At 41.2% G+C, this 26,817-nt stretch overlaps 1 protein-coding gene across 5 annotated transcripts in view; it reads left to right on the top strand.

The window, feature by feature from the left end:
- Positions 1-26,817, top strand: part of LOC123029058 (WD repeat-containing protein 64-like) — a 51,159-nt gene that overhangs the window by 4,963 nt on the left and 19,379 nt on the right. For 3 of the 5 annotated variants that reach the window (XM_044441550.1, XM_044441548.1, XM_044441551.1), the window contains exons 2-22: positions 89-368; positions 3,969-4,022; positions 5,442-5,525; positions 6,330-6,395; positions 7,358-7,588; positions 9,167-9,246; positions 10,363-10,455; positions 12,144-12,189; positions 13,043-13,089; positions 13,800-13,917; positions 14,644-14,713; positions 15,432-15,675; positions 17,165-17,267; positions 17,350-17,501; positions 18,549-18,651; positions 19,139-19,245; positions 19,356-19,435; positions 19,533-19,587; positions 21,095-21,140; positions 24,061-24,120; positions 25,165-25,327. In XM_044441550.1, coding sequence (XP_044297485.1) covers positions 89-368; positions 3,969-4,022; positions 5,442-5,525; positions 6,330-6,395; positions 7,358-7,588; positions 9,167-9,246; positions 10,363-10,455; positions 12,144-12,189; positions 13,043-13,089; positions 13,800-13,917; positions 14,644-14,713; positions 15,432-15,675; positions 17,165-17,267; positions 17,350-17,501; positions 18,549-18,651; positions 19,139-19,245; positions 19,356-19,435; positions 19,533-19,587; positions 21,095-21,140; positions 24,061-24,120; positions 25,165-25,327 — 2,282 coding nt within the window. The remainder of the gene's footprint in view (positions 1-88; positions 369-3,968; positions 4,023-5,441; positions 5,526-6,329; positions 6,396-7,357; positions 7,589-9,166; positions 9,247-10,362; positions 10,456-12,143; positions 12,190-13,042; positions 13,090-13,799; positions 13,918-14,643; positions 14,714-15,431; positions 15,676-17,164; positions 17,268-17,349; positions 17,502-18,548; positions 18,652-19,138; positions 19,246-19,355; positions 19,436-19,532; positions 19,588-21,094; positions 21,141-24,060; positions 24,121-25,164; positions 25,328-26,817) is intronic. The other 2 variants (XM_044441552.1, XM_044441549.1) reach the window with 2 other exon arrangements.

The following is a 26,817-nucleotide window of genomic DNA, read 5'->3' as shown; positions in this document are numbered from 1 at the left end:
TGTTACTATTACTGCTGCCAGCAACTAATTAATGAATAATAATAATAGCAGTGCCACATGGCTACCTCCTGGTGTTTGTGCTCGACAGCATTCTGGCTGAGCTGCAGGAGTCCACCGCTACAACAGACCCTTTGTTCCATCGGGCTCAGACTTCAGTGGGAGGCTTCAGGCTGCAGGCTGCATCTCCTGTTTCCACTGGCAGCTTTGCAGACACTCAGGAGGAGACACCCCAACTTCCAGAATGGCTGATGAAGGAGCTGCTAAAAGGGCAGCAGAGGAGTCACTCCATTGGACTGGTGGAAAATATAGCAGAGAATGAAAGTGTCCATCACCATCTTGACCCTTCTAGAAGTCAGTGGAAAGGAAAGGTATAGTGAATTCTCTTTCTGGGCCCCAAGGGCTTTTGAATGCTGCTGTGAAGAACTGTGAGAAAATGTAGCGGTAGTAGCAGCAGAACACATAAAGAGAAACGCCTTGGAAAGATTTTACATGTCAAATTTGTTTGATAAACAGAAATGTGTTATGTTGGAGAACACCTCCCTGTATCTGTGTATTTAGCACCATGAAACATATTAAAACTGCCATTGGTATGCCACCAAAACCAGCCTCTCAAACACAAACCACCACTGGGAATATGAAACAAACCTGCAAAGGCTCTTAGATAGTAGTTCCAAATACTTGTAAACTTTTTGGCCACAAGAGAAATCACTGGACAGCAGGAAGCTATTTTAACAGTTTCCTAATAATATATGTTCCAACTGTTATAGAGATGTGGTTTCTTACGTGCTACACTAAAAATAAAATACTGCCTTCTATTATAATTTCCCTGTAACCTAGAAAGATGGATGTGATACACACATGTACAATTTCCAACATGCAAATTCTGACTTCCTAGATATTTCAATATTCAGAATGGCCTGGTTTGTACATCATTATCATCATCATCATCATCATCATCATTATTATTAGAACATTTCTATGCCGCCCCTTGCCAAAGCCTCGGGGCGGCTTACAACACATGCTATTAACCATGATGTAGTTTGTTGAACTCTGACTTGTCATGTTGAAATTTAACTACAAATCACAAATAAAAGTCATGGTTTGTTGCTGGCTTATAAAAACTGGCTTGTTTAAATTATGGTTTCTCCCTGGCTTGTTTGCATAGCTATTTGCCCTGGACATAAGCAGTGAGAAGAGCCTAAAATGAAACTGGACCGACAAAATGGGCAAAAGGAAAACAAAAAAGAAATTGAGAAAAGAAGCTTGTTTGTCTGCTCTTCTGCAAGACCACTTATAGCTAAAGCAACAAATCATGGCCAACCTAAACCACAGTTTAGATTTAGTGCAAATGCAGCCAAAGTTTTGGGGTTTTTTTTTAACTAGAAAAGGAGTATGACCATTATAAACCTTGGAACAAATACAAATGCTACTATTCTTTTCGGCCATGCAAGTACATTTGTAAGGCATGCTAGGCTGCAGTGATAAGTATTAATAAGTGTCAGTGTATTACTCATAACACCTGCAAATGCCACATACAGTGAAGTGCATGCTGTATCTGTTAAAAGATGCAAGTAGGGGATAGAACATAGCAAAGACTGGGCCATAATGGCATGTTGCAAACAAACTCATGAATGCACAAGCTCAGCTGTTGCTTATCTGCTCTACAATTATGTCAGGAAGGGGGTGATTTAGGAGAAAGCAGCAGCAGGCAAAAGAAATTGGCACTGTATTGTTAAAAATACTATATTGTGTAGTTTTGTGCTTATAATATACGCCACTCCAGATACAAATGGAATATAAACAATACATTATTATATTAGATGGTAGTACTTAACCCAACCCCTGCTTTTCCTCAGTACCTCCACCCTGTGTCCCAGCTGCTTTCCACATGAACAAGATTCTATTGATGTGTTTCTGTAGTATAGGCACCTCTGAAATTCTGGGGAAATACAGTAATTGGATGGGGAAGTGGAAACTGTAGGGGCTTGTTTTATTAAAATGCTCATGTTTTTATACACATAAAAATAAATGCTCATGTGACCTATTTGTTTTGGGGCCTGCCTTCTGAGGTTTCTACATTCTTGCAGGTTTAAACGATTGGGTAAATTTGTGGCAGAAAACCAGTGGAGTCAAGGAGCCTGGACTCACAAGTATGAATGACATTGCTGTCATCTGCCACACTTCTATCTCAAAAGTTTGTTCCCTTATTTGCAACCCTTGCAGTAGATGGGGAATTAATTTTCCCAGTAACAGGATATTGTTCCCTGTTGTAATACAAAGTATTTGGGGGTGGTTTGGTCTTGAATGGAAAGTGAGACTGAGTAGTTTTAGAAAGATTCCTCGTGGAGGAGCTAAAAAATTTAGAACTGGTTTGTTCACACGGTTCAATACAGCTGCCTGGAGTTTTGGTCTCTCATTGGAGAAGAGGCTATGGGATTGCCTTGATAAGTACCTAAACTTCCAAGTTTTCCACTGCACTACTCCTAATTGTAGGTCTTGATAGAGCAAAAGGATACTCCCACTTCCTCAGATTTAATGGGAATATGGAAACCACTTAACTTGTCCCCCCCAAAGACACTGATAAATTATGCAGTGAATAGGCTTGCGGGATTGGGGGTCGGAGGCACTGCTTTGCAGTGGTTCTGCTCCTATCTCAATGGCCGGTTCCAGAAGGTGGTGCTGGGGGACTATGGCTCTGCGCCATGGCAGTTATGCCATGGAGTACCGCAGGGGTCCATTTTGTCCCCGTTGCTGTTCAACATCTACATGAAACCGCTGGGAGAGGTCATCAGGAGGTGTGGGCTGCAGAACCATCAGTACGCTGATGATACCCAGCTCTACCTCTCGTTTTCCACCAATCCAGGTGAGGCAGTGGCTGTACTGAACCGGTGCCTGGCCGAGGTAATGGGCTGGATGAGGGCCAAAAAACTGAAGCTCAGTCCAGACAAGACAGAGGTCCTGTTGGTTGGTGGTTCGGACTTCGGAGAGGGTGAACTGAACCTTGTTCTGAATGGGGTTGCACTCCCTCTTAGGGACAAGGTCCGCAGCTTGGGAGTGCTCCTCGACCCAGAGCTTTCATTGGAAGCTCAGGTGACAGCAGTGGCGAGGAGCGCTTTCCTTCAGCTTCGGCTGATCCATCAGCTGCGCCCCTACCTGGAGTACAGCTGCCTGGCGACAGCGACACACGCACTGGTGACTTCCCGCCTTGACTTCTGTAACGCGCTCCACGTGGGGCTACCCTTGAAGACGGTCCGGATACTTCAATTGGTTCAAAATAGAGCTGCCAGGCTGCTGACAGGGACTGGGCATTATGTTCACATGACTCCAGTCCTCCGTCAGCTTCACTGGCTTCCCATTGAAGTCCGGGCCCAATTCAAGGTGTTGGTGATGACCTATAAAGCCCTAAACGGCTTGGGTCCTGGTTACCTGAAGGAGCACTTGCATCCATATATGCCCAGCTGCCCCTTGAGATCTGCGGGAGAGGCCCTTCTCCGGGAACCCTCCGTGAAAGAAATTAGGAGGGTAGGTACTCGGAGGAGGGCTTTCTCTGTGGTGGCGCCTAAGTTATGGAACGCGCTCCCCAGAGAGGTCTGCCTGGCGCCGTCGTTATTTGTTTTTCGGCGCCAGGCGAAGACCTTTTTATTCAAGCGGCATTTTAACTGTTAATATTATTGGATTTTATCTGGCCAGGGCGGCTTATTTTATACTATATTTTTGTTTTTTTAATTTAATGTTTATATTTTTGATTTATATTATAATTATTTTAACGTAGTGTTGTAAGCCACCCCGAGGCTTCGGCAAATGGGGCGGCATAAAAATGTTTTAATAGATAGATAGATAGATAGATAGATAGATAGATAGATAGTAGGGGCATGTTAAAGAACATTCAGTCCTTGGGTGCCTTTGACTCTTAAAATAGTCCTGTGCATATAATGTGTTAATGACTCCATGTTGCTTTTTGTCTCAAGGCTGAGCATCTGCTAAATCTTGATCAGTTTCAGAAGCTCCATGCAGCCTTTCAGGTTTGGCTATCACATATTTTGGCATGTATTATTTTACTGAAAAAGACGCCTTTCCTCTAATGCCAGTAACACAGTCATTTCTTTTTCATTTGCAATTACACTGTTATATTCATACCTCAGAACTGTTCTGCACTTCAGATAAGTAAATATTGAGGGTGGGGCTTGTGTTAGAGCTCGTGATGTCGCTGAGAGTTGTGTTAGGCTAGAGGACTAATAATGATTAGAGGACAATAATCATTGCTGGTATAGCATAAAATGATTCTACAAGATCCAATTTCTGTTAACACAGAAATGATCCATAACGAGATTTTATGAGTCAGTTATATGATTTTAGGCCCAGATAAGTCGTACAGTGGCTTGCACATAAATAGAAAGGAGAAAATATTTCACCAAAAAGCATGAAAGAACACACAGTTTGCATTAATTTTGCTTAATTTATCTGCTTAGATGTAAATTACAATAAGTTAAATATAGTATGTCTTCATCACATCGAAGAATATAACCAGGTACCCTGTCTGTCTGCTTAGTTTGCTGTTCAGTTGTTAATGGCTGAGGGGCAACCAAGAACAGAACACTCTCTTCTTATGGTTCTTTATCTTCAAATCAATTTTGAACTGGGCAGCTCCTCAAACTTCTTCTAAAACCATTCAGATAGAGGAATGTCCTTGATAAAGAGGGACACATGATCATCTTGTTTGTCCTCATCCACTTTCCTGACCACTACTCTTCTTTTCCACTAAGCACACTCCCTTTTTGCCCTTATTCAACTACTGTAGAAGCTACCTACTTATCCTGAATGGTCTAGCACACCTCTGTTTCATCAAACTTGGTATTTCCCCCAGAAGTTCTAGCTTCATGGGCTTCTAGCTTACTCTTTCGAGTATATCCAGGCTTTGACATGGGATAGAGAGAATTCCTTCCACAAACTTGGCTGAACTCATTCATAACCACTTCTGCATCAGTAAAAAGCTTTACATGGGGAGAGAATAGGGTTGCCAGCTAGCTAGAAAATGTGACTTGTCCTCCTAACTTGATATAATTCTGAAAAGCAGAAATAAGCAGGTGAAGCTTCTCATGACAAGGAGCTAACAACTGTCATGTGCTTTGCAGCATGTCAAGCTGCTGTTAAAGGAACAGCTGCAGCATAAAGTGAAAAACAGGAAATCCTATGAGTTGAAACAGATCTGCCTTATACTGAAAGCAGTTCAGAGTCCCTTTGAACCCTTGGCCTCATTTTTGGGGAAGAGAGGGAATATGAAATGCCTTTATTTGATGTTCAGCTTTCACTTGCACATTAGAACTATTCAGGGAGAAAGAATTGGTAACACTATGAAATTCTGCTTTGAGAAGTTGGGCTTTGTCAAGTCTGTTATTTTATAATACCACATAATGTTTTCCTTTTACCTTGTCTTCTTCCAGGAGTTAGAAATTAATGGGCATAAATCCTTGGATGTGGAAAACTTCAAGCACATCTTAAAGAAATGTGTGGGATCACATAATGCAGTAAGCAAATCACTATTGGAAATTTAATGGCGATAGCTGTATGCCAGACCTACAGAGGGAAGGGATGGGTTAGGAAGTTCTTCCTGCTTTTGCTTCCTGCATGTGGCTGGCACTCCTTGGCAACATTCCACAAAGTCAGCACTAGCAGAGCTCTGTCATGTCTTTCTGTTGCACAATTCGTTGCCCAAGTAGATGTGCATACAATTGCACAGTGTGTTCTGAAAGCAGGTACACAAGTGTTATGTACAAGTGTTGCACAACAGGTTGCACACATGTAATGCTCAATACATGCATGCACAAATATAACTTGAGTTGGATTCTTCTCTTGTGCATAATTTGGACCCTAGTTTCTACTTGTGTTAACAAAATGGAGCCTGTCTCCCATGCACAGCCCTGTTGGCCCTTAATCTTTGCTGCTGCTCCCACGTTTGCACATTATTATGTAATTATTTGAGTTCTATCCTGCTTTTTTCTTATGAGCACGAAGTGACTTACATAATTCTCTTCCTGCTGCTCTCAATCGTATCCCCACAACAATAAACCTGTGCGGTAGGTTGGGCTGAGAGTCTGTGACTGGTCCAAGTCATCCAGTTGGTCCCATGACCAAGCAGGGACTAGAACCCAGATCACCTAAGTCCCAGTCTCATGTGCTTAACCACTACACCGCACTGGCTCTCACATTCCCATTTACGGGAATGAACCTATTGATAAATTTTCTCAAGGACTACACTTAGAAAGTATCTCATGAAATCTTGATGCTATGCATATCAAAAGTTTATTATGCATGTTCCTTTGCCTCTGCAGAGCGATGAACAAATAGAAAAGCTTTTTATGAAAATAGACTATTCTGCAACTGGCAGGATTCAGTGGGTAAGTGTATATTTTGGAAACAGTAGAAAAAGCAGATCTAAGAAGAAAAAAGAATTTCTAAGATGTGGATAAGCAAGAAATGAAAAAGGGTCTACTGGAGATAAATAAAACACAAAGCTAGCTGGAAAGGCCAAAAAGAGGGTGCCAAAACCAAGCTTCCCAGGACTGCGGGGCTGAGGGAGAAATAACTTTCACTGTAATAGATGGCACTGAATAAGTTCTTTTCAACCAAGGGGTTAATTGAAACACTGATATGTAACTACTTAATTTTTCCTTTGAATTAGCTAAAAATATCTCTTTCATACACACGCGCACACACAGAAAATTCCTAGTACTGCCAAAAGGCATTGTGCAGTTATTCCATCTTTTCCTCTTTAAATAATTGCTTTTTTTCTGGTAAGATGGAAAAAGACTTGGGCAATCACAAGAGAATTGCAATAGAGGATGACTACCTCTGGACCCCCTGGGGAATTGCAAAATAAAGGTCACTTCTGGAAGTATCCTTGGTTTGCTCTTCTATGCACATTTACTTGTGAGTAAGCTTCACTGAGTACAGTGGCCCAGTTCACATATCATGGCTAGAAATGTGAGACACCTTGTGTCACCATAAACTAGCATGAGATAAGCAGGATGCTGTGTCCCTGGCTTGTTTATGGTTACATCCAAACTGGAACTTTGGGTTGTCTCTCATCAAAAAACTGAAGAGTTCTGAATTTAGACAACCCAGCGATGGAACACTGTTGGTTGTTTAGCCTTGCCTAACTGCAGCAGAAGCGGTGGTTGGGTGGGAACTAGCATGTTTGTTCAGCCCTACTTCATTTTTAATAATACGTGGTTTGTTTACCATGGGTGGTTGTGATGTGTGAATTGGGTGAGTTGGATTCCCTTCTTAGTAAACATACATAGGATCAGACTGCCCATACACTAAATTAAGAACTGACTCTGTTTCCCCCTGTAACTAGCATGACTTCTGCACATACATGCAGCTGGAATACTCTGAACAGGATGCGGCATCTGCCCGACTGAAAGAGATGGCCTTTTCACTTCCTGCATCAATAAAAGAGATTCCACATGGGGACCCCATGCTGCGCATTCGCTCACTGCCAGATAGCACATTAATAACAGCCCGAGAAGATGGAAATATTTCCTTCTGGTCACCAGAACTCAAGTTAAAACGAAGCAAGATGGTGTTTGTATGTCACATTTTCAGGATTCTTTCTTTGTTTATTTCTGTGGTACTGCACCCTCTACCTTAGATTCAGGAAAGCTGACATTTAAAAGTTCTGCTTTTCTCAGAGGGCTGGTCTTAGTGCAGGGTATGCTTGGCACATGCCCTGGACTGAATGAGACACTGAGCTGAACTTGGTACTCGATATCCTTGACTGTAGTAAGCTAGATCCAGGACAGTCTCCTACTAAGGACATCCTAGAATTATGCACCTCAAGGTTGTTTTAAAAATGCATTAGCTAATTTAAATTAAGTGTGTCCAGTAATACAGCTAAATCTGCAGTAACATTTTCAGCCACTAGGGGCAGGTGTTCCTAACTAGCACATAGTTTTGCAGCTCTCAACATATATTTATTTATTTTTATTTATTTTTCGATTTATATCCTGCCTTTTTCCTACAAAGGGGTCAAGGCAGCTTACATCTCCTCCTCCATCTTATCCCCACAACAACAACCCTGTGAGGTAGGTTGGGTTGAGAGTCTGTGACTGGCCCAAAGTCACCCAGTTGGCTCCATGGCCGAGTGGGGACTAGAACCCAGATCATCTGAGTCCCAGTCCCATGCTCTTAACCACTACGCCACACTTGCAGCTCTGTGAAGCTCTGGGAGAAGAACATGCTGCAACACAGACTCACGTGCCTACCCTCCCCTCCCTGCTGTGGGACTGTGCATCCCCTCCCACACACACACAAATGTGGAGCAGGGAGATCCTTACAGACATGTACCATAGCAGGAGCCATGCCCAGATTGCCAGCTGGTGTGGCTTCACTCAAACAGGGTGGGCATAATGTCTGTAACTCACACGAGTGTACACTGCTTGAAGGTTTTACTGAATCAAAAAATGGCTTATTCTAGCCATTCCATTCCAACCTACTTATCTTAATAAATAAATAAATCCCTCTTCATTTATCCTGCTCTCTCCATCTTCTGGTTGCTAGTCGTGAAGTCACGTCCGACCCATCGCGACCCCATGGACAACATTCCTCCAGGCCCTCCTGTCCTCCACCATCCCCCAGAGTCCACTTAAGCTCACGCCGACTGCTTCAGTGACTCCATCTAACCACCTCATTCTCTGCCGTCCCCTTCTTTTGCCCTCAGTTGTTCCCAGCATTAGGCTCTTCTCCAGGGAGTCCTTCTTATTAGGTGGCCAAAGTATCTGAATTTCATCTTCAGTATCTGGCCTTCTAGAGAGCAGTCAGGCTTAATCTCCTCTGACTGGTTTGATTGCCTTGCAGTCCTAGGGACTTGTAGGAGTCTTCTCCAGCACCATAATTTAGAGATCTCAATTCTTTGGCACTCAGCCTTCCTTATGGTTCAGCTTTCACAGCCATACATTGCAACTTGGGAAACCATAGCCTTGACTATATGCACTTTTGTCAGCAGGGTGATGTCTCTGCTTTTTAGTATGCTGTCTAGACCATCTTCTGGTACCCATCATCTTTTGTCAAATTTTCTTTTGAAAGATGTGCGACAAATTTATAGCATTTGTAATTCAGAAGTGGCATGCAGTATTTAACTATTATTTGTGGGGGAGGGGTATTTTAGGAAAAAGCTCACAGAAAATCCAAATGGTTGATGGATTTCACTGTCATGACGCCATACAATAAGCTAATCCTCGGAACTGGGTAAGTATTATGTACACAAAACATAAAATAAATCCTTTATCAGAATTCCTTTTGAGGTTTGGATTCACTGGAAATATCTGCATAAACAAAATAATCTGGGTTCTTGGCTTGCACTGGAAAAGCTGGTGAATTTGAGGTCCAATCTTAAGCAAGTTTAGACTCCCCCCCCCCCCAAAAAAAACCAGCCCAGGGTTTGTAAGTCTTTTTTCTGTCTAAACTAGCATAAGATCATGCCCTGTAATGCATGGCCTAACTAGATGTAATTACTGTGATATATGATCAGAGTTAATCTTTCTCCATTTAAGCAAAGAGCAGCTACAGAGACTCCAGAGATTGGATAGGATCAAGGGGTCAGGGAAGGAATTTTAACCTTAAAACCATTTTTCCAGTGAACACAGTCTTCCTAAAGGTAACATAAGACCCATTCTACTGGAGTGGATCAGAAATCCCTCAGAATATATGCATCCTGTTCCCCACAGTGACTGACCAGTTGTCCCTGGGGAGCCCAGAAGCAGGACATGAGGGCAACAGCCCCATCCAACTGGTGTTCTCCAGCAATTTGTATTCAAAGCCTTTCTCAATCTGTCTATTCCCCCTTTAAAAGGTCATTGCCATATATTGTGGAAGCACGTTGCATAATTTTATTCTGCACCACATTCGTACTTCCTTTTGTGTGTCTTGAATCTGCCACCATCCAGCTTCATTGAATGATTGTGGGCTTTTGGTTTTATGAGCTATATTTTCATTCCTCCATGCCATCCATAGTTTTACAAAATATGTCTTCTACTTATTTTTACTAAACTAAAAATCCCTGAACATAGTAAGCTTTCCTTGTAGGGAGATCCTCCCCCAGTCATTTTGGGTTCCCTTTTCCAGAACCACAATATCATTTTTGAGGTGCAGGGACCAGAACTGTTGACAGCTTTCTGATCAGACCACAGATTTTCATAAAGGCATTACGATGTTGGCATTTTACTGTTCAATCCTTTCTTAATGATCACTGACATAGAAGTTGCCCTTTTCATACCTGCTGCTGATTGCTATTCAACCCTTTGTGGGAAATGTACCTGTACAATCCATGGAGATAAAAGAGATCATATTTTAATTTTGTGACAGGGATCATGAGCTGCAGTTCTATGAAAGCTCCAACTTTGAACCCTACCTTCAGATTAGTGGTTTGGAAGCTGTACCTTTGAACCTGGATTACTGGTAAGCCGTTCTGAGTTTACGTCATATGCTGGTAATCAGCAAATAATCATGACATACTTTTATGAATAGGTCTGTTCCTACAATGACATTTATTATCCCACTCCTCCTTTTTAAGGCATATTAGTTTATGGAGGGACTTTTAACCATTCCTGGCATTAGCATCTTCATACAAATGCACTAGCCCTGATGCCTGCCTTGGACTTTCTTGCGTTGGTTAGGAACCAACTAGAAATACCATTTTAATTTTCTTGCAATGTCCTAATACAATGTCAGTGTTAAATATTCTATGACAACCATGGTATGGAGCACCTTAATTTGGAGTATCTTGATAATATTGATAATATTTTACTTTCATTTGGTGCTTTCTTTGTTTCTGGGACCAACGTAAGGCACTTCTTTTGACCTTCTAAATCCTCACCTGGTCCCAGATAATTTATCTTAAGAATCACTTTCTTTTATGTATTCCTGTCCAAACACAGAGGCTCTCTTTTAGGTTGGCCACTTTGCATTGCCAAAGAGAGGAAATGCATCATCAAAATAGAGGGCAGAGATTAGCAAAATAGGCCCTTCAGCATTATTAGCAGTTGGGGAGATTATTAACTGTTGTTCTTGCTGCTCTGCTACCAGTGGTTTGCTTTTGGATTTTAACTATATTTTAAAGTAAGTTAAATTGTTTTGTTTTAATTGTGTTGTTCATTTTGTAGTATACTGAAGCCCTTTATAGTAAAAGAGCAAGGTGCAATTATTTTAATAAAAATAAATGCATTTAATTTATGTAATAAATGAACTGGGATCTTTAAATTCCTTTGCTAAGAACTGAACAAAGGTGTGGCTTATGATGGAGTGAAATGATGTGCAGAAATGGCCAGGACTGAAAGGTTGAGGTGAGATCCTGATTCATAGAAATCAGTTTCTGAAAGGCAACTTGATTGTGTATATTTTGTCATGTTGAACCAATGTTATAAATACTACTGACATATTTAGTCATGGCTCACTACATCTTGGAAATAATTTTTGGAAAGTTGCTTGAACCAGGACACAAAGCTTTGGAGATACAATTCAGAACACTCACCCCTCCAAGGTTGAAGGAGCCCTTGGCAGAGTGCCACCTGGTGGGGCCATTCCTCTATCAGAGAGACTCTGTCCCTCCAGTCATAGGCTTGCAGGGGGGTGGGGGGAGTGGGCTTCTGGGAACTGCCTTGGAAATGTCTCACAGTGCCATGGAATGATGCTGCACTGGGCATTCTAAGGCACTGGAGAAAAATTAAAGTGGCAGCCCCTCAGACCCAACATCCTGCATTGGTGCTATAGAGAGGCATTGCTGATGGGCCCTACCAGAGCATTACAGCCAGAGCTGCTGCCCGAGGTGGCTGGATGCTGATGACATAAAGTGTTGCTGTGTAGCTCAGCTCTTGCGTTTTTCCATGCTTAAGCTTCAGAAACCCAAAGGTCCCAAACCTATAGGAGATAGCATGTTATGACAGGCCTGTCCCTCAATGTGCATCGTTACATAAGAAGTAGGCTCTGCACATCTTAGCTTGTGCTAAAATCTTGGGCATTTTACAGACTAACTTTTAGGTATGTGTTCAGTTTGTTTTTCTTGGAAGACCTTGGAAAGTCCAGTAATTTTTGAGCAAAACACTGATTTTAAAGCATATTCATTTTCTTCCTTTCTCCCTCCCATTCAGCTATACAGATGATGATGAATGTATGATTCTTTATGGTGATGACCAGGTATGTATTTCAAAAAGATGTGCTAGGAAAAGTTTGTCTTAAAACGTAGTTTAGCATAGAACCTAACTGCACCTGACACTAATGATGTGATTTGTAATAATTTATTGTTGCCTTTTACATTAACTACATTGCACAGAGAAGGGAAGTTTAGCCATAAACTCGGTAGTCCAAAACTTCTGGAGGGCACCAGTTGCTTACCTCTCGTTTAAAGGTATGTTGGCTTGCAAGGATATGTACTGCTATACAGCTTTGTGCTGTAGTAGAACCCATTTGGGAGCAAGCAAAGCAGAGCTGGTAGGACTGCACAATGCAAGCTGCAATGTTTTATGAGTGCCAGTCAAGTTGCATATGCCAGGAAGGATGCTAGAAAGAATACTGGTGCAGAATATTTCATGCATTCCAAGAAACTTGAAAAGGATTTTACTGCACATGCCTTGAGCTCTCTTTGATGAGGAGCTGGTGTCCAGGTTCATCCAAGTGTCATAAACTGAGAAGTCTGTGCGATGTTCAGTCATCAGCATTATATACAGGAACAAGGCCAGCAGGCGGAAGGAAAATAAGGAAGAACCTAGTTCACAGTACTTGTTTTTTCAGCCAAACATAGTTGGGACACTTTTTTAATGTACCGAGGCAGAATGAGAAGCAGCAAATCATCGCTGAGTCTCTTTCAACCCAAACAATAGCAAGGCAACTTGCCTCTATCAGATGCCTCTCAAGGCTGTGTGTTCTGCTTCTGGTGAGATGTACAATTGTGAAAACTTCACTGCAGTTTCTTATCCAAACATGAAGAGAATCATGCAGCTTCCTTTTATGTGCTTTGAGTACCCTGTTTGTTTTCCTTTTGCTATTGCAGGGATGTGTCAATATCTTGCTCTTACGTTCAGTGGGAGAAGTCTTAAGGCAAGTACTTGCACTTTTAAAATGAGAAATGAAAACAGAAATAAGCAGTGGGTTGTCTTTGAGCCCTGGATCTCATGTGCTCCAATTCCATGTAACAAGCCATCCTGAGGGGCAGCAGATCATGCTGCACGTGCGCGTGCACACACACAGTGGGAGGGCCACACAGCTCACTGCCACCTGTGCCTCTGTGCTTCTACCTCTGCCATCCCACTGTTGAAGGCAGCTGCTTCAGAGAGCTCCAAATGCTTCGGAGACTCTCTTGCTAAAGCCAGTGCCACAGCAGTAAAGCATGGATGCATCTCTCTGGAATGGCCACTGCCACCTGCCTTATTCCTCACTTTGAGGACCTCTCTGGGTAAGGCCTTGACTGCCTTGGAGAGCCATGACAGTTACTACACTGCAAGAGAGCTGGTCCAGTTCTCTGAAGTAGTTCTGATGCCTCACTCTGAGGGGCCTCTAAGTAAGCCATCAATCTTCCTGGGGCTCCAGAAAGCGCCCACAGTTGCGATCCTGTTGTGACATCCATATGCACACCAATTGCTTTAGGAGTATCTTGGTTAGTTTTACCATCATGGAATATAGAATAAATATGACAGGCTTTGCAAAATCAAAGATTTGGTATTTCCTATGAAGATAAATAGCTAAATCAAGCATTGTCATGCTTAGTTATATTTCTAAGGAAAAAAATAATCTTCTTGTGGCTGTTTCAGGACATGGAAGAAGCTTCCCAAATTAGAAAACCTTCCTAATATTGGTCTTGAGAATGCAGTTCTTTCTCCAAATGTCACTTACATCCGTTGGAAAGTTCATGGAGATTGGGTTACTCAGGTAAAGAGAAAGGTTCGCCTACAAATCAATATATTACAAGAGAGAAAAGGCAGGTAGAGCAGCAACTGCGAAATCCAACACAAGGGATTATTTTCAGCCTGCCTGTCCTAGAGTCATGTTAGGGAGGAAGAAAATGGTTTCTGTACAAATCAGTATATTGCAAGAGAGAAGAAGGGGTTTATTTAGTCTGACTCTGTTAGTTGTGTTTAACATTTCTTAAACATGACCTTTCAGGTTTAAACTTCTTACAACAAAGCCAAGCAGTCATACTAGACATTTTGTCCTAGACTGAAGGAATAGTTCAGTGATGAACATGGAGTTCATGTTTTGCTAATGTGCCTATAATGCCTTTCTGATTCTTTAAATCCAGTGACAAAAAACAAAAGGCATGTTTTCCCAGAATGAGGGGTTTTGCTGCTCCTGCTCCCGCTGCTGCTCCATACCTGCCTCATCAAACATCACTGGCTGCTCCTTCCCTTTTGTATAGACTTTGGATTGAACTGATTTGTCTTACGAATCTTTGAAATTGATAGTTTTCATTGTGCCCTTTTAATGCAGCCTTCCCTAACATTCCCCAGCAACAATATGCCAGTTGTAAATGGTAGGAGTTGCTGTGAATGAAAGTGCACTACAAAGCCAACAAAGGACTAACACAATCTCAACATTGTTTTGTAACCAGTAGACTGTCATGTTTTGATAATCAATATTATTTTTCTGTCTTCTTAGCTGAATTACTATGATTCTATTAAAGCAGTAATTTCTGCTTCAAGCCATGAACCTACTGCCTTAGTAATAGGTAATTATATCACTACTTTTTAATCTAGGAGGTTGTTTACACACTTTCTCTACTTTCTTTCCGTGTTATGGTATCATAGTCAGATTTCTGCTAAAAAAGATGCTCAAAACTCCATACTACATGAGATTTCAGGCTATGATGTGCTACCTCCTCTGAGCTGGGAGAAACTAGAAATAGGAGGTAGAAAGAACCCTATTTGGGAAATTACATCACTGGAAATTGTAGTCTGGTCTGGGGCCTTTGTGTATAGGGTAGCCACTTAACATGTACCCCCAAAGAGAGGAAATTCCCCAACCCCACAAAAGAGGATTGATTTGCAGAACTATTGCATATCCTAATATGCATAGTTGCATATTTAGGAACAATTTCTTTATTTTTTTAAAGTAATACCAACTGGGGGCTAGGGAGATAAAATCCAGAGACTCTGTATGCTTCTGAACGTCAAGGTTCAGCTCTTCCTTTTGATGGTTCTTTATCTTTGCGTTGGGCTTGGGTTGGTCAACCTTTGAAATACAGGCCTGTTCCCTGAAAAGTAGGACACATGGCCACCATATTTGTGTCTGTTACTGGACGTACCACATCCATTATAAAGGCAGCTTGTCTTATAAGAAAGCAGGAATCATTTCAAGTCCTAGAACATATTGTCATTTATTTTGCATACATTTCTTAGCTAGAGGCTTTAAATGACAGTTTAATAAGCACTTGTGTCCTTCTGCAGGTTGTGTTGTGGGAGCTACCAATGTTGAACAACAGATGAAAGAAATAAAACAGCACAGAGAAGATTCCAAGACAAGGAAACAGCAGCCTATCTTAGGAGCTTCATCCCATAGAGCCAAAGGAGATCAGATTGTTTTTCAAGTCCACAAAGGAGTGAAAACATTTGCACTCAGTAAAAAGAGCAATCTCATCGTAACTGGTGGCATGGATCGAATCATCCGGATGTGGAATCCATATATGCCTGGGTAAGAAGTTATTACAGCTTTTCTTCAAAAAGTCTGTTATTGATCTTTGAGTCTGCCCATTAGCTATCAAAATATGAACGCTATTGTGAATTAATAGCAAATTTAAACAGTAATGTGTAGCCCTTGTCTCACATCATGGAATAATTGGCATCCCCCCAGCTCTCTTCTGTATTGTAACTTACACATAAGCAGTCCTACCAACTTTTCCTCTTATGAAGTTATCACAAAATGTCCCAAATTGGAGTCTCCTTCCTCTTACATTTTTCTATAAAGCAAAAACATGTTTGGAGCACAAATGTATCCCAGAATCTCCATTGGAATAATTGTATGGAGTACTTTTATACCCCAAACAATAGATCCCTAACAAAGGAACAATGAAAGTTCAGAACAAATTGTTCAGGTCGCTTTTAAAAGCTAACATTCTTAGCTAAACCCCCCATCAAACAGAATTAAAATACACAGAGGGAAAGCTTTGCTATGATTTGTTAAAAGATTGTAGGCCAAACTTGCTATGCAACGACAAAGTCAACGAAAGCATTGTTCTGCAGATTTGCGTAACCTCAAGAAATATACACCCTTAAATCACCTGTACTGGCTGATAGCTGGAAACCATTCTTACTTCGCTTGAAACTAAGACTGTGTGAGGAATCTGTTTCCAGATGGGATTCTGTCAGATTCTCTGGGCTTGGCTTCCTGGACTTCAGTCTGCTTTGGATTTGGGTCTGAGTTCCTGGTGAGCTTGGCCACTGTTTGCAGGGTACTCACCAGGAATCAAGTCCTACATGCTGCACAAGCAGGGTCCCTCTTCCACACCGTCAGCAGCAGTCCAAAAGGCTGTAGACCTGCCACGGGGTTTGCCAGGAATGGAGCCCTGCACAAGCAGCCTGCCTGTGCCATCTACCTGCAGCAGCCTTTGTGCAGCCAGTTGTGTGAACTTCATTTCATGAATACTAGAGGGCCAGATTCTGCTTTTGCTCTTCCCAATCCTAATTGAAACTTCCTGGGGAAAAGTTCCAACCAGAATGAAGTTTTTCTTTTCTTGCCTGAAGAATTCAAAATAATTGGGATCAAAAATAGCATCCAGTGCAACTAATGCTGGTTCCTTGTTGAGGTCAGAAGAAGTTGTTTACAACAGCCACTTTGAAAATTTATCATGTTAAGTGCTATACTTAATACAAATAAGTATTTGAGGCTCAAATGATGAACTGCACCTTGATTTCTAGCAATCCAAGATGTAGCAATCTAACATGATGTCTCATGTTGACATCAAGGCACACCATGCTTGTGCTGACATAGGATTTTTCACATTTATGGTATTTGAATTCATCTGGTACCCACAACATTTTTAAAAAATCTGAGATGTGGAGGCAAAAATAGAATCTTGGTGTGTGCCTTTTAATTATAGAAATGTAAGTTTTAATTGATGTCTGTATTTGATTACATTATATGTTTGAAAGTGTCAGTGTCTTGTGTTCTGATCAAATTGCAGAAGGCCAACAGGCATCCTTAGAAGCCACATGGCTCCAGTCTTCTATGTCTACATATCTGAAGAGGATAAAATATTTTCCATGTCAACAGACAACACAGTTAAGGTCTCCTGATGTTTTGGATATACTGAGTTATACTTATTCCATTTCCCATGCTTTCAGTTTGATATCCATTCCTTCCTTGCAGATCTGGGATATGGAAGACCAGATATGCTTATTCACAGCTTGTTCAAAAAACAATGGAATTAAAGGAGAGATTAGTGCTTGCCACTATGTATCAGGCACTAGATCACTCTGTGTTGCTACTGACACACTGGCTGTTCTCCATCTAAGATTACGGTAAATAGAAAAGTGATCATATTCATAATCTTAAACATCTAAGATTTGTGTTCATGGAAAACCCATCACACCAAAAATTGCACACAGAATTCTTGGGATTTTATGAAAAAGGTATAATGTACATTTTGAGACTTGAGTGTAGTAAATAATGGAATACTTGAAACATCAATAGGCATATTTTCTACCATTTCTTCTGCAAATGGGTTAATTTAAAGTGCTGAAATGAAACATTAATAAGACTTTTCATTTCAAACACTTTCAATTTTTCCCTTTGAAATTCAGCTTGGGGGGAATCTTAAGAAAATCTTAATGCTGGACGGAAATTTTACATCTTATTGCCTAATGTTAAAACGACAGTCTTTTAGCAACTTAACTTTTGTCAGAATAAATGCATTAGTCTTTTTTAACAACACTGTCCCCTTCATCAGATGCAAATGCCATCTTTGACAACTTTGCCCTGATATAGCGAGAGAGATAAGGGGGCAAAACTGATGTATCGGTATATTCTGATATCTGTCCAGGGATATGTCTGCTGAGGCTACATACCCTCATCTGATGCCAGTAGTTGCCATGCAGTTAGCAAAAGCTCTGGAGCTCTCATGAGTCAGGGGTTGACAAAACAGTTATAATAGCATATTGTAAGGGTTTTTGCTGGTGGAATATTTCAGGTGTCAGCCTCCCAAATGAGAAGAAAAGGAAATCTCAAATGTCTATTAGAGATGGTTATTACATCTAACATGTCTCAGAAAATAACTGTTCCTTCATCAGGGGTGCTCATCTTCTTTTAGATGTTTTGAGAAGAAAGTCTGTCAAATGTCTTTCCAAGATCTGTTCTTTATTATGTTATTATGAATCAGTTTCATGAAGTGACCTCAGGCTCTAGTATTATGCAAGAGAGAGGAAAAATGCCTTCCTATACCCTTCTGTACACCATGCATACTTTTGTATCTCTCTTTCATGTCTCCCCTGGCTAGCCCTTTTTCCTAAGCTAAACAAATCTAGATGTCAATATTCAATCATTTCTTTTTTATTTTCTCCACGAGGCAGATCAGCTCCAGATCCTTACTTGGTGACTTCTCACAAGAAACCAGTTTTGTGTTGCAAATTCAACAAAGTCTTCAGGCATGTTGTGAGCTGTTCGGAAGATTCTGTAAGTGAAACACTACTGCAAGACAGAATACTTTGTTTATTTTCCAACTTGAAGTGGTGCTATTTAACCAATAATTTGGATTGTAGCTAGTGTTAGTCCTATTTAAAGTAGGAATGGATGGGACTGATGTTAGATTAATTTTGGATATAATATTTTAAGTTTCTCCTCCACTCATTTTTATCATCACAACAACAATTCTGTGGGATAGATGAGACTGAGAGTGAGGGATTGACCCCAAATCACCCAGTGATCTTCAGAGCTGAGTGGAAACCACATCCCAGATCTCCTGAATCCCCAGTCCAACATTAACCCCTACACCACGTTAGTTTTTCATGTGCCAACACACATCCGTTTCCTGGCTGAATTGCTTGTAGCATTTTATCTGTGCCTAGAACAGGGATAATTGTGATCTCTTTTTCAGACATGAGCCTTTGAATCCTAGTAATACTCATTCCAATGTTTTTCTATGTATGTGCACATTTTAAAGGTGGTGAAGGTGTGGGATTTTGACAGTGGAAAGCACTTGTTTGAATTTGTTGATGCTCACAGTGGCTCTGCAATCACTTGCCTCACCTTTGATTCTACTGGAAGAAGGTATGTTTTCCAACGTGCCTTTTAAAATCTCCAGTATGCATTTTAGGTATTGCAACCCATTCCCCATATCCATGTGAGAGGGATCATGTTGTACTTTTATCACATTCCAGGCTTGTTACGGGAGGAAGGGATGGCTGTTTGAAAATATGGAATTACAACAATGGGCATTGCTTGCACACTTTGAAAAGAGGTAAGCAGCATGCTGACCATTCCTCAGAAACATCATGTCAACAGAAAACTAGTACTGTTTGGATGTTACAATGTCGCTGCATTTCCCTTCCCTGCAGAAGACAAATGGGATGAAGTCTGCGATTGTACCTATGTGGAGATCAATAGAAACAAGTAAGCAAATCACATCTTAGTGAGACCTTGCCACAAGAGGTGACATCCTTGGGCAGAGATAGCCAGCTTCTGTATGATCGAGAGTTAGTCTGTTTGCCAGATGGCAACCTGAGTGCCAAATGCAGTGGTGCAGTTAGGTAATGTTAGAAGCAGGACATAGGCTGCAATTCTATGCATGCTTAGGTAGAAGAAGCCCTACAACTTCCAGCAATCCCCAGTCAGCCAGGATCCCATAATCAAAGACAGGCATGTTCTTTTAGTTCAGTTGTGAAGCAATGCATTTCATTCTCCCCCATCATCATGTTTACAACTACTTCAACATTCCCCATGTGTTAGATCAAAAACCAGTAAACCTGCTTTGTTGATACTGATTTTTTTAAACAACTACTACTCTGGGCTTGTGCAGTTTTGCATTTCAAACTTAGTTAAATCATAGCACCACCATCACAGCAATATGCTAAATATAATCCTTTGGGAGAAAGCACTGATTGGTTGTAGAAAAATAAAAATGCTTTTTAGAAGTAAAAACAACAAAATAAGTGACCATAGCTAGATACAATTCTGGCCAACTAGCCCCTACTATTTTTAAATGTTTTTAAAAATAAAAGAAAGGATGCTGCAGTGACCAGTACCAGCCCAATTGTTGACTCCTTGCCTGTTTATTATTTATTTTTTTTCCTTTCAAGGAACTCAAGGTAGCTTACAAAGCTCTCCTCCTCCCAATCTTATCCTCACAACAACAACGCTGTGAAGTAGGTTGGACTGAGAGTCTGTGGCTGGCCCAAAGTCACCCAGTTAGTTTCATGCTCCATCGCCTGCTGCTGTTTGGATGATCATTTGCAAACGGTCTCAGCTGGTGGGGTCATGCACTTCAGCTGGAGGTCCAGCCCTTGTCACATTATTGGCTGGAAATGTATTTTTGTCAGGCTAGCAGGCCCGTTCAGAGCACTCATGCTGCAGATAAATGTCGATGTTGCCTAGCAAAAGGGCTTCCTTATTATATTGAAGCGTTTATACTGCCTTCTATTCAGTCGACCAGTATATTGGGATGTAGGACCTCAGCCTGAGGGCCAAACCCATTTTCAGAGTTCTTAGGGGCCACATTCCACTAGTGGGTGGGCCTGAAGATAATAGGCATGCAACCAAATGGAAAAGAGACCAGAATGTTTTAGTTGAAAGCACTTACTGCCATTTTAATATTTTTGAATGGAGGAAGATAGTACAGAAGCTGGGAAATGTCCAAATGATCACAAGCTTCAAGACAGGTGGCAGTGCCAGGTGATAGGGTATGTTCATCTGGGGAATCCCTTAGAGCTGTATTGGAATCCCAAGAAGACTGGATTTGGCCCTTACTATCTCTTTAATTTCTTACATTGCATAATTCCTTGAATCCTAGTTTATACATTCCACCTTTAAAGAACTCCGCACTTAATGGGGTTGCTTGTTGTGCATCATCTAGAAAATAATCTACTCTTGGTTAATATTGATTGGCTTATCTTGCTTCCAGGTATATTGTAGGTGTTGGATGGGATAGAAGGATAAACATGTTTTATGTAAGTAGCAAAACTGAATGGAAAAAAAATAAGAAGAAATAAATAATTTTACGGCACCATCCTATGTCTGCTTTGATAGAAAAAGTCTACAACTCTGCATGCCCCAGAAAAAAAGGTCTACGTGTCCCAGCATGCCCCATCCAGCTGGCCAGGGCCTCTTGAGAACTGTAGGTCTTTATTCTGTCCAAACATGCACAGAATTGTGCATTTACTATATTGTGCCTTTAATATATTATTGAAGTGTAATGCTGTGTCATCCCTTTGGCCTTGTCATATGAGCACTTCCCACCCTTCTGAGGGGGCTTACTCTGCCCCTTGAGGGTACAGTTTTGCATACACTTAACTTTCTCAGATTGTGACCAATCAGCACCATTGTGTTCCATGCTTGACTGAGGAGTCCTTTTGTCCTAACAAGCTGGGGGAGGAAGACAGCTTCTGTGAGCAAGCACATAAGAATGTAGAGGAGCCAGGTTGTATCAGACAAAAGGCCTTCCTTGGCCACCATTTTGTTTCATCTGTGGGGACCCAGATGCCTGTGGGAAGCACACAATCCAGACTGGAGGGACATCACTTCACACCCTCCGGCACACATCTGTTCCCCATGACATTGGCATTTCATATTTTGGATCTTCTGAACATCCAGTTCACTTAAGAAGAAAACAGCCTTCCAACATACAGTAATAGGGTAACATTGCTATTTAATCCCCTAGTGTCCAGGACAAGAACAGTGACCTGCGTCAGTTACATAGCAGCATGCTAATAGTTAATGTCTGTGTTAGGCATGCGTAGATGGAGCTAGTCCACTCACTGTGATGAGGTGGCACCTGTACAACATAATCCTATTCCATTACATATACATGATGCAACTCATACTTGGATAGCAGAGTGTCCTCAGCACTGGCAACGGAAAGTTCTCTGTTTTGGTGCAGTAAGTAAAAGCTTGGAAAGAGAGACACAGTAGGGACCTCTGCACACATCAGTTCCAATTCCCTTACAGTACTTACACAAACACAGATTGCTAATAATCTTAGCAATAATTCTGGTATGACCAAAAGCAGCAAGGCAGTACACTGCAACACCAGGACAGCTTGCTCGGGAAGGAGTATTTTATTTTGCTTATTTTATTTGGTTTTGCTATGATGGTGATTCAGGTACTACAGGAGAAACAAGGTCCATCCAAAGACAAGGATTCTTTTGTCAGCAAAGTAAAAGGATGAACTAGGACAAGAGACAGGACATGACTGGGAATAGAGGAATAGTCAATTTTAATCTCTTGGGCTCAGCTCCTCCTGAACTTAGTTTTGTTTTTTGGTGTTCATGATACTGCATAAATAATTTTGTCCATGTTTCTATTATTATTATTATTATTATTATTATTATTATTATTATTATTACATTTCTATGCCGCCCCTTGCCGAAACCTCGGGGCGGCTTACAACACAATAAAATACATTGAAATACAATAGAACATAATGAATTACCATTAAATACAAAAATACAAAAAATACACTGAGTTACAAATATAAAATTAAAATTATCAGTATAAAATAAGTAAATAAAAATATAGGAGGAGAAAAGAGAAGGAAGAAGAAGTTGCCCTGGCCAGATCATATGTTTTAACAATTAAAATGATGTTTAAATAAAAAGGTCTTTACCTGGCGCCGAAAAACCAGTAACGACGGTGCCAGGCGGACCTCTTTGGGGAGTGAATTCCATAGGTTGGGCGCCACCGCAGAGAAAGCCCTCCTCCGAGTACTTACTCTCCTAATTTCTTTCATGGAGGGTTCCCAGAGAAGGGGCTCTCCCACAGATCTCAAAGGGCAGTCGGGCATATACGGACGTAAGCGCTCATTCAGGTAGCCAGGACCCAAGCCGTTTAGGGCTTTATAGGTCATAATCAACACCTTGAATTGGGCCCGGGCTTCAATGGGAAGCCAGTGAAGCTGACGGAGGACTGGAGTCATGTGAACATAGCGCCCCGTCCCCGTCAGCAACCTGGCAGCTCTATTTTGCACCAATTGAAGTGTTCGGACTGTCTTCAGGGGAAGCCCCACGTAAAGCGCGTTACAAAAGTCTAGGCGGGAAGTCACCAGCGCGTGTGTCACCGTCGCCAGGCAGTCGTACTCCAGGTAGAGGAGCAGCTGATTAATCAGCCGAAGCTGAAAGAAGGCGTTCCTCGCCACCGCTGTCACCTGAGCTTCCAAAGAAAGCTCTGGGTTGAGGAGTACTCCTAAGCTGCGGACCTTATCCCTAAGAGGGAGTGTTGCACCATTCAGGACCAGGTCAAATCCACCCTCTCCGAAACCCGATCCGCCAACCAACAGGACCTCCGTCTTGTCTGGGTTGAGTTTCAGTTTATTGTCCCTCATCCATTCCCTTACCTCGGCCAAGCACCGGTTCAGCACAGCCACTGCCTCACCTGGATTAGTGGAAAATGAGAGGTAGAGCTGGGTATCATCAGTGTATTGATGATTCCGCAGCCCACACCTCCTGATGACCTCTCCCAGCGGTTTCGCCTTTTTGTATGCCTAAAATGCCCATTTATGCAAGCAATTTGCACAGTGTGTGCATTTTTCTGTGTGTATCTGAATTTCAAAAGATAACTGTGTTTTGCGTCACATAATGCTACAAAAGGGTGAATTTAGGGATGGACAGATTTCTACCCCATTTTTCAACAGCCTCAAATACGGTAATAATGGTTTGTAATTCATGTATAGAACCTTGGCATGGGTAATGGGTGAATCCACCTTGAATTCTTACAAGGGAATTGCAGACATAAGGCCACTCTCCCTGTTGCATGTCTGGCCAGCAATCTCTGTCAAAACGAAGGAAGCAAGAAGAACCATGACCTTTGCCATAGCAGTCAAACTGATACAAATCTGATTTTATATCCTTTTATTTCAATGTTTGCTTGGTGCAGGATTCCACAGACAACTTCCATCACTTTCGAAAACCTCAGCCCCACTGGATGGACGATATAGTAAGACTCCTTCTTAACCAACTTCAGATACTAATATTATTGTGTATACTTTGAACTTATTAGTTGGATTTGGGCACAAGGTACTGTACTTGGTGTCCAGCTTAGAAGAAAAATGTCACTGTAATATGGACCATGCAGTGCAGGTAGAAGTTTTAATACTAGCAGCAATCCAAGATGCTAATTAATATACTTCAGCCAAGTAATTTCATTGATTGACTAGGTGCAAAAAGGCCTATATCCATGAACTTGTGGAAATTCATTCTCCAGTAGCCAGGTGTTTTATAAGCAGACAATTTAAAAGTTGGTTAGAAAAGTTTAAAAATGCAGGGCATTGCTTTTCCTACTCCATCCTGATGCATTCCAGTAAAGAAAATGCAGTCATGGATTGGAAGTAATTCAGAGCCTAAAAAACACTTCAGCCTAAAACTCACAAACAAGCAAGCAAACCATTGTCCTGTAGCAGCTCTAAATTTTGTAGAGAGATCACTGTTGGATTGACAACGCATCAAGAATTAGACCATGCAAATTCATCCAGTTCAACATATCACATAATAGTTCAAATTCTAGTAGTTGGCAAATTCCAATGCTTTCTAACCCAGTCACTCTCAGTATATTTTATTATACAGTTAGACTACCTAATAAGCAAGCAAACTCAGTAGAGCTTAGAAATCCCATGTGTTCTCATTATTAAAAGTTGGTCCAATAAAAGCAACTGCCTTCTCTACTGTGTGGTAGGTTTGTTTAGAACACACATGGGGTTGTATCTTTTGGCAGGTACAACCTTTGAGTGACCCATTCAATGAACTGAACCTAAGTCATGACTGATTTGAGCCCCGTTCATTTCAAAGGGTCTTCTCTAACATGGGCTAACATTAGACCGACATTTTAAGTCTTGTAGTTGACCACAGCTCATTCTTCTGTGGTGTTAGTTTGCATGGCATGAACTGCCTGTTGATTAGTGCACTGCATAAAGTACACCTGTAAAACAATGAAATGCATGGGGTATTGTAGATTCTTTCATTATCTTTTTCTTTTCTTATCTAGAACCAGGGACACAAAGAAGATATTCTGTGCATTGCTCAGTGTCCACCAGCTCTCCTTGCCACCTGCAGTTATGATGGTGAAATTATTGTTTGGAATATGATTTCTGGTCATATATGTCATAATTTCTACACTCCCCTGGCCACTACCTCTGTTGATACCAAAAGTAAGTTCACTGATCTTAGAAAGTCTGTAGAATACAATCTGCACATCACTATGAATCATTCTGTAGTAGTAGTAAGAATTTATTTTTGTAACCATAAGTTATAATGCAATAAGAATACATCATATTTACATACATAAGAAGAAGAATGATTAAGTAAAGAAAAAACAGAATAATAAAATCTGAAGTTCTTAGCATCGGTTACATCTATAATAAAAATAATGCTAATACTAAAAACACTGAATACTGTTTAATAAGGTCTGACAAAATGGGTGAATACAATTCTCTTTCTGCTTTTAAGAGTCAGAGGAGTCTAAATGGCTACTTGGTAGGTAACGTATGGAAGCACTTCAGACAGCAAATAGTGAGCACATTCTGCTTCCGAGCCTGAGGATTGGCCTATGATCTGGCCCAGTGTTTTACCTCTAGCTGTGTCATAAAGCAATGTAGGACATACTGTTTAATGACTTCCACTTGTCCCTGACCATAGGAGCAAAGGCGCAGCTCCACAGGGACTTGGCAGAATCTGCCCTCAAGTTATGCCAAGGGCTTAGACTGAAGTGCTGACATCTGTATGCCTTTCTAGAGAGCATCTGTAAGATTAAGTAAATACTCTGAAATGAATTTGTTTTTCTTAAAGAAGAGGTATCTCAAGGAGAACTTGGCATACTTGATCAGACCAGCATTGCTGCTGGCATGAATCATTTTGTAAATGGAATGAACAGAAATGGAAATTTGGGAGAAAGTTCAAAGGTGAAGTCCCTCCTTGGTTGTTTTATAGTCTAATAGGTCTAGTTTCATTAAAACACACCAGTCTTTACCACACAAGGGTGTGATACACGGATGGGTTATTGGTTTTTATACTTCCTTTCTCATTATGTCATTTCTTAATTTACAGATGGGTGGACAGGAAGCGATCCTTCAGCTGGTCACTTAAATCTAGTCCTTTAAGCTATTTGTCCTATGCAGCCTTTCCAAGCAAACTTCTGCTAAGATTTCTTTAGCAGCTTGCAGAAAAACAAGCTTTGGTTTACAAGCTAGGAGTTAGGACTTTTAAATAATGCTGCTGCGCAAGTTCTCCAGATGTCATTTGAGCTGCTGTAGCACAAACAACATTTTGGGTTGTGGAAACTATACTGCAGGCATAGGATAAAGCTACAGGCCATGCAGAAGTCATCTTGGCTTAAATCCTGGGTGGAATACAATGGCTAGGATTGTTTGGTTTTGCCAGGGAGGAACCAGGTAAAAAGTCTGGCTTAGACAAAGAATTTAGAAATGGGTGGAAAGGTTTAACTTAAAAAGGGGATTTAGGTAAAAGAGCTTAGAAAAATGTGGCATGGAAAAATGATCTAGGATATTAGAGAGGGGCTGTGATTGTTTAGGGAGAGGACCATTATTCCAGTGTAGCTCAGTGATACAGCACACAATTTGCATGTAGAAAGTCCTCAGTTCAACCCCTGGGATCTCTCTGTGGGACTAGAAGAAATTCCGCC

Source organism: Varanus komodoensis, unplaced genomic scaffold (genome assembly GCF_004798865.1).
Source record: "Varanus komodoensis strain SLA01 unplaced genomic scaffold, ASM479886v1 scaffold4, whole genome shotgun sequence".
In the NCBI taxonomy this organism is placed as follows: Eukaryota; Metazoa; Chordata; class Lepidosauria; order Squamata; family Varanidae; genus Varanus; species Varanus komodoensis.
The sequence above is the reverse complement of the archived record's forward strand: the minus strand, read 5'-3'. Positions and strand labels throughout refer to the sequence as shown.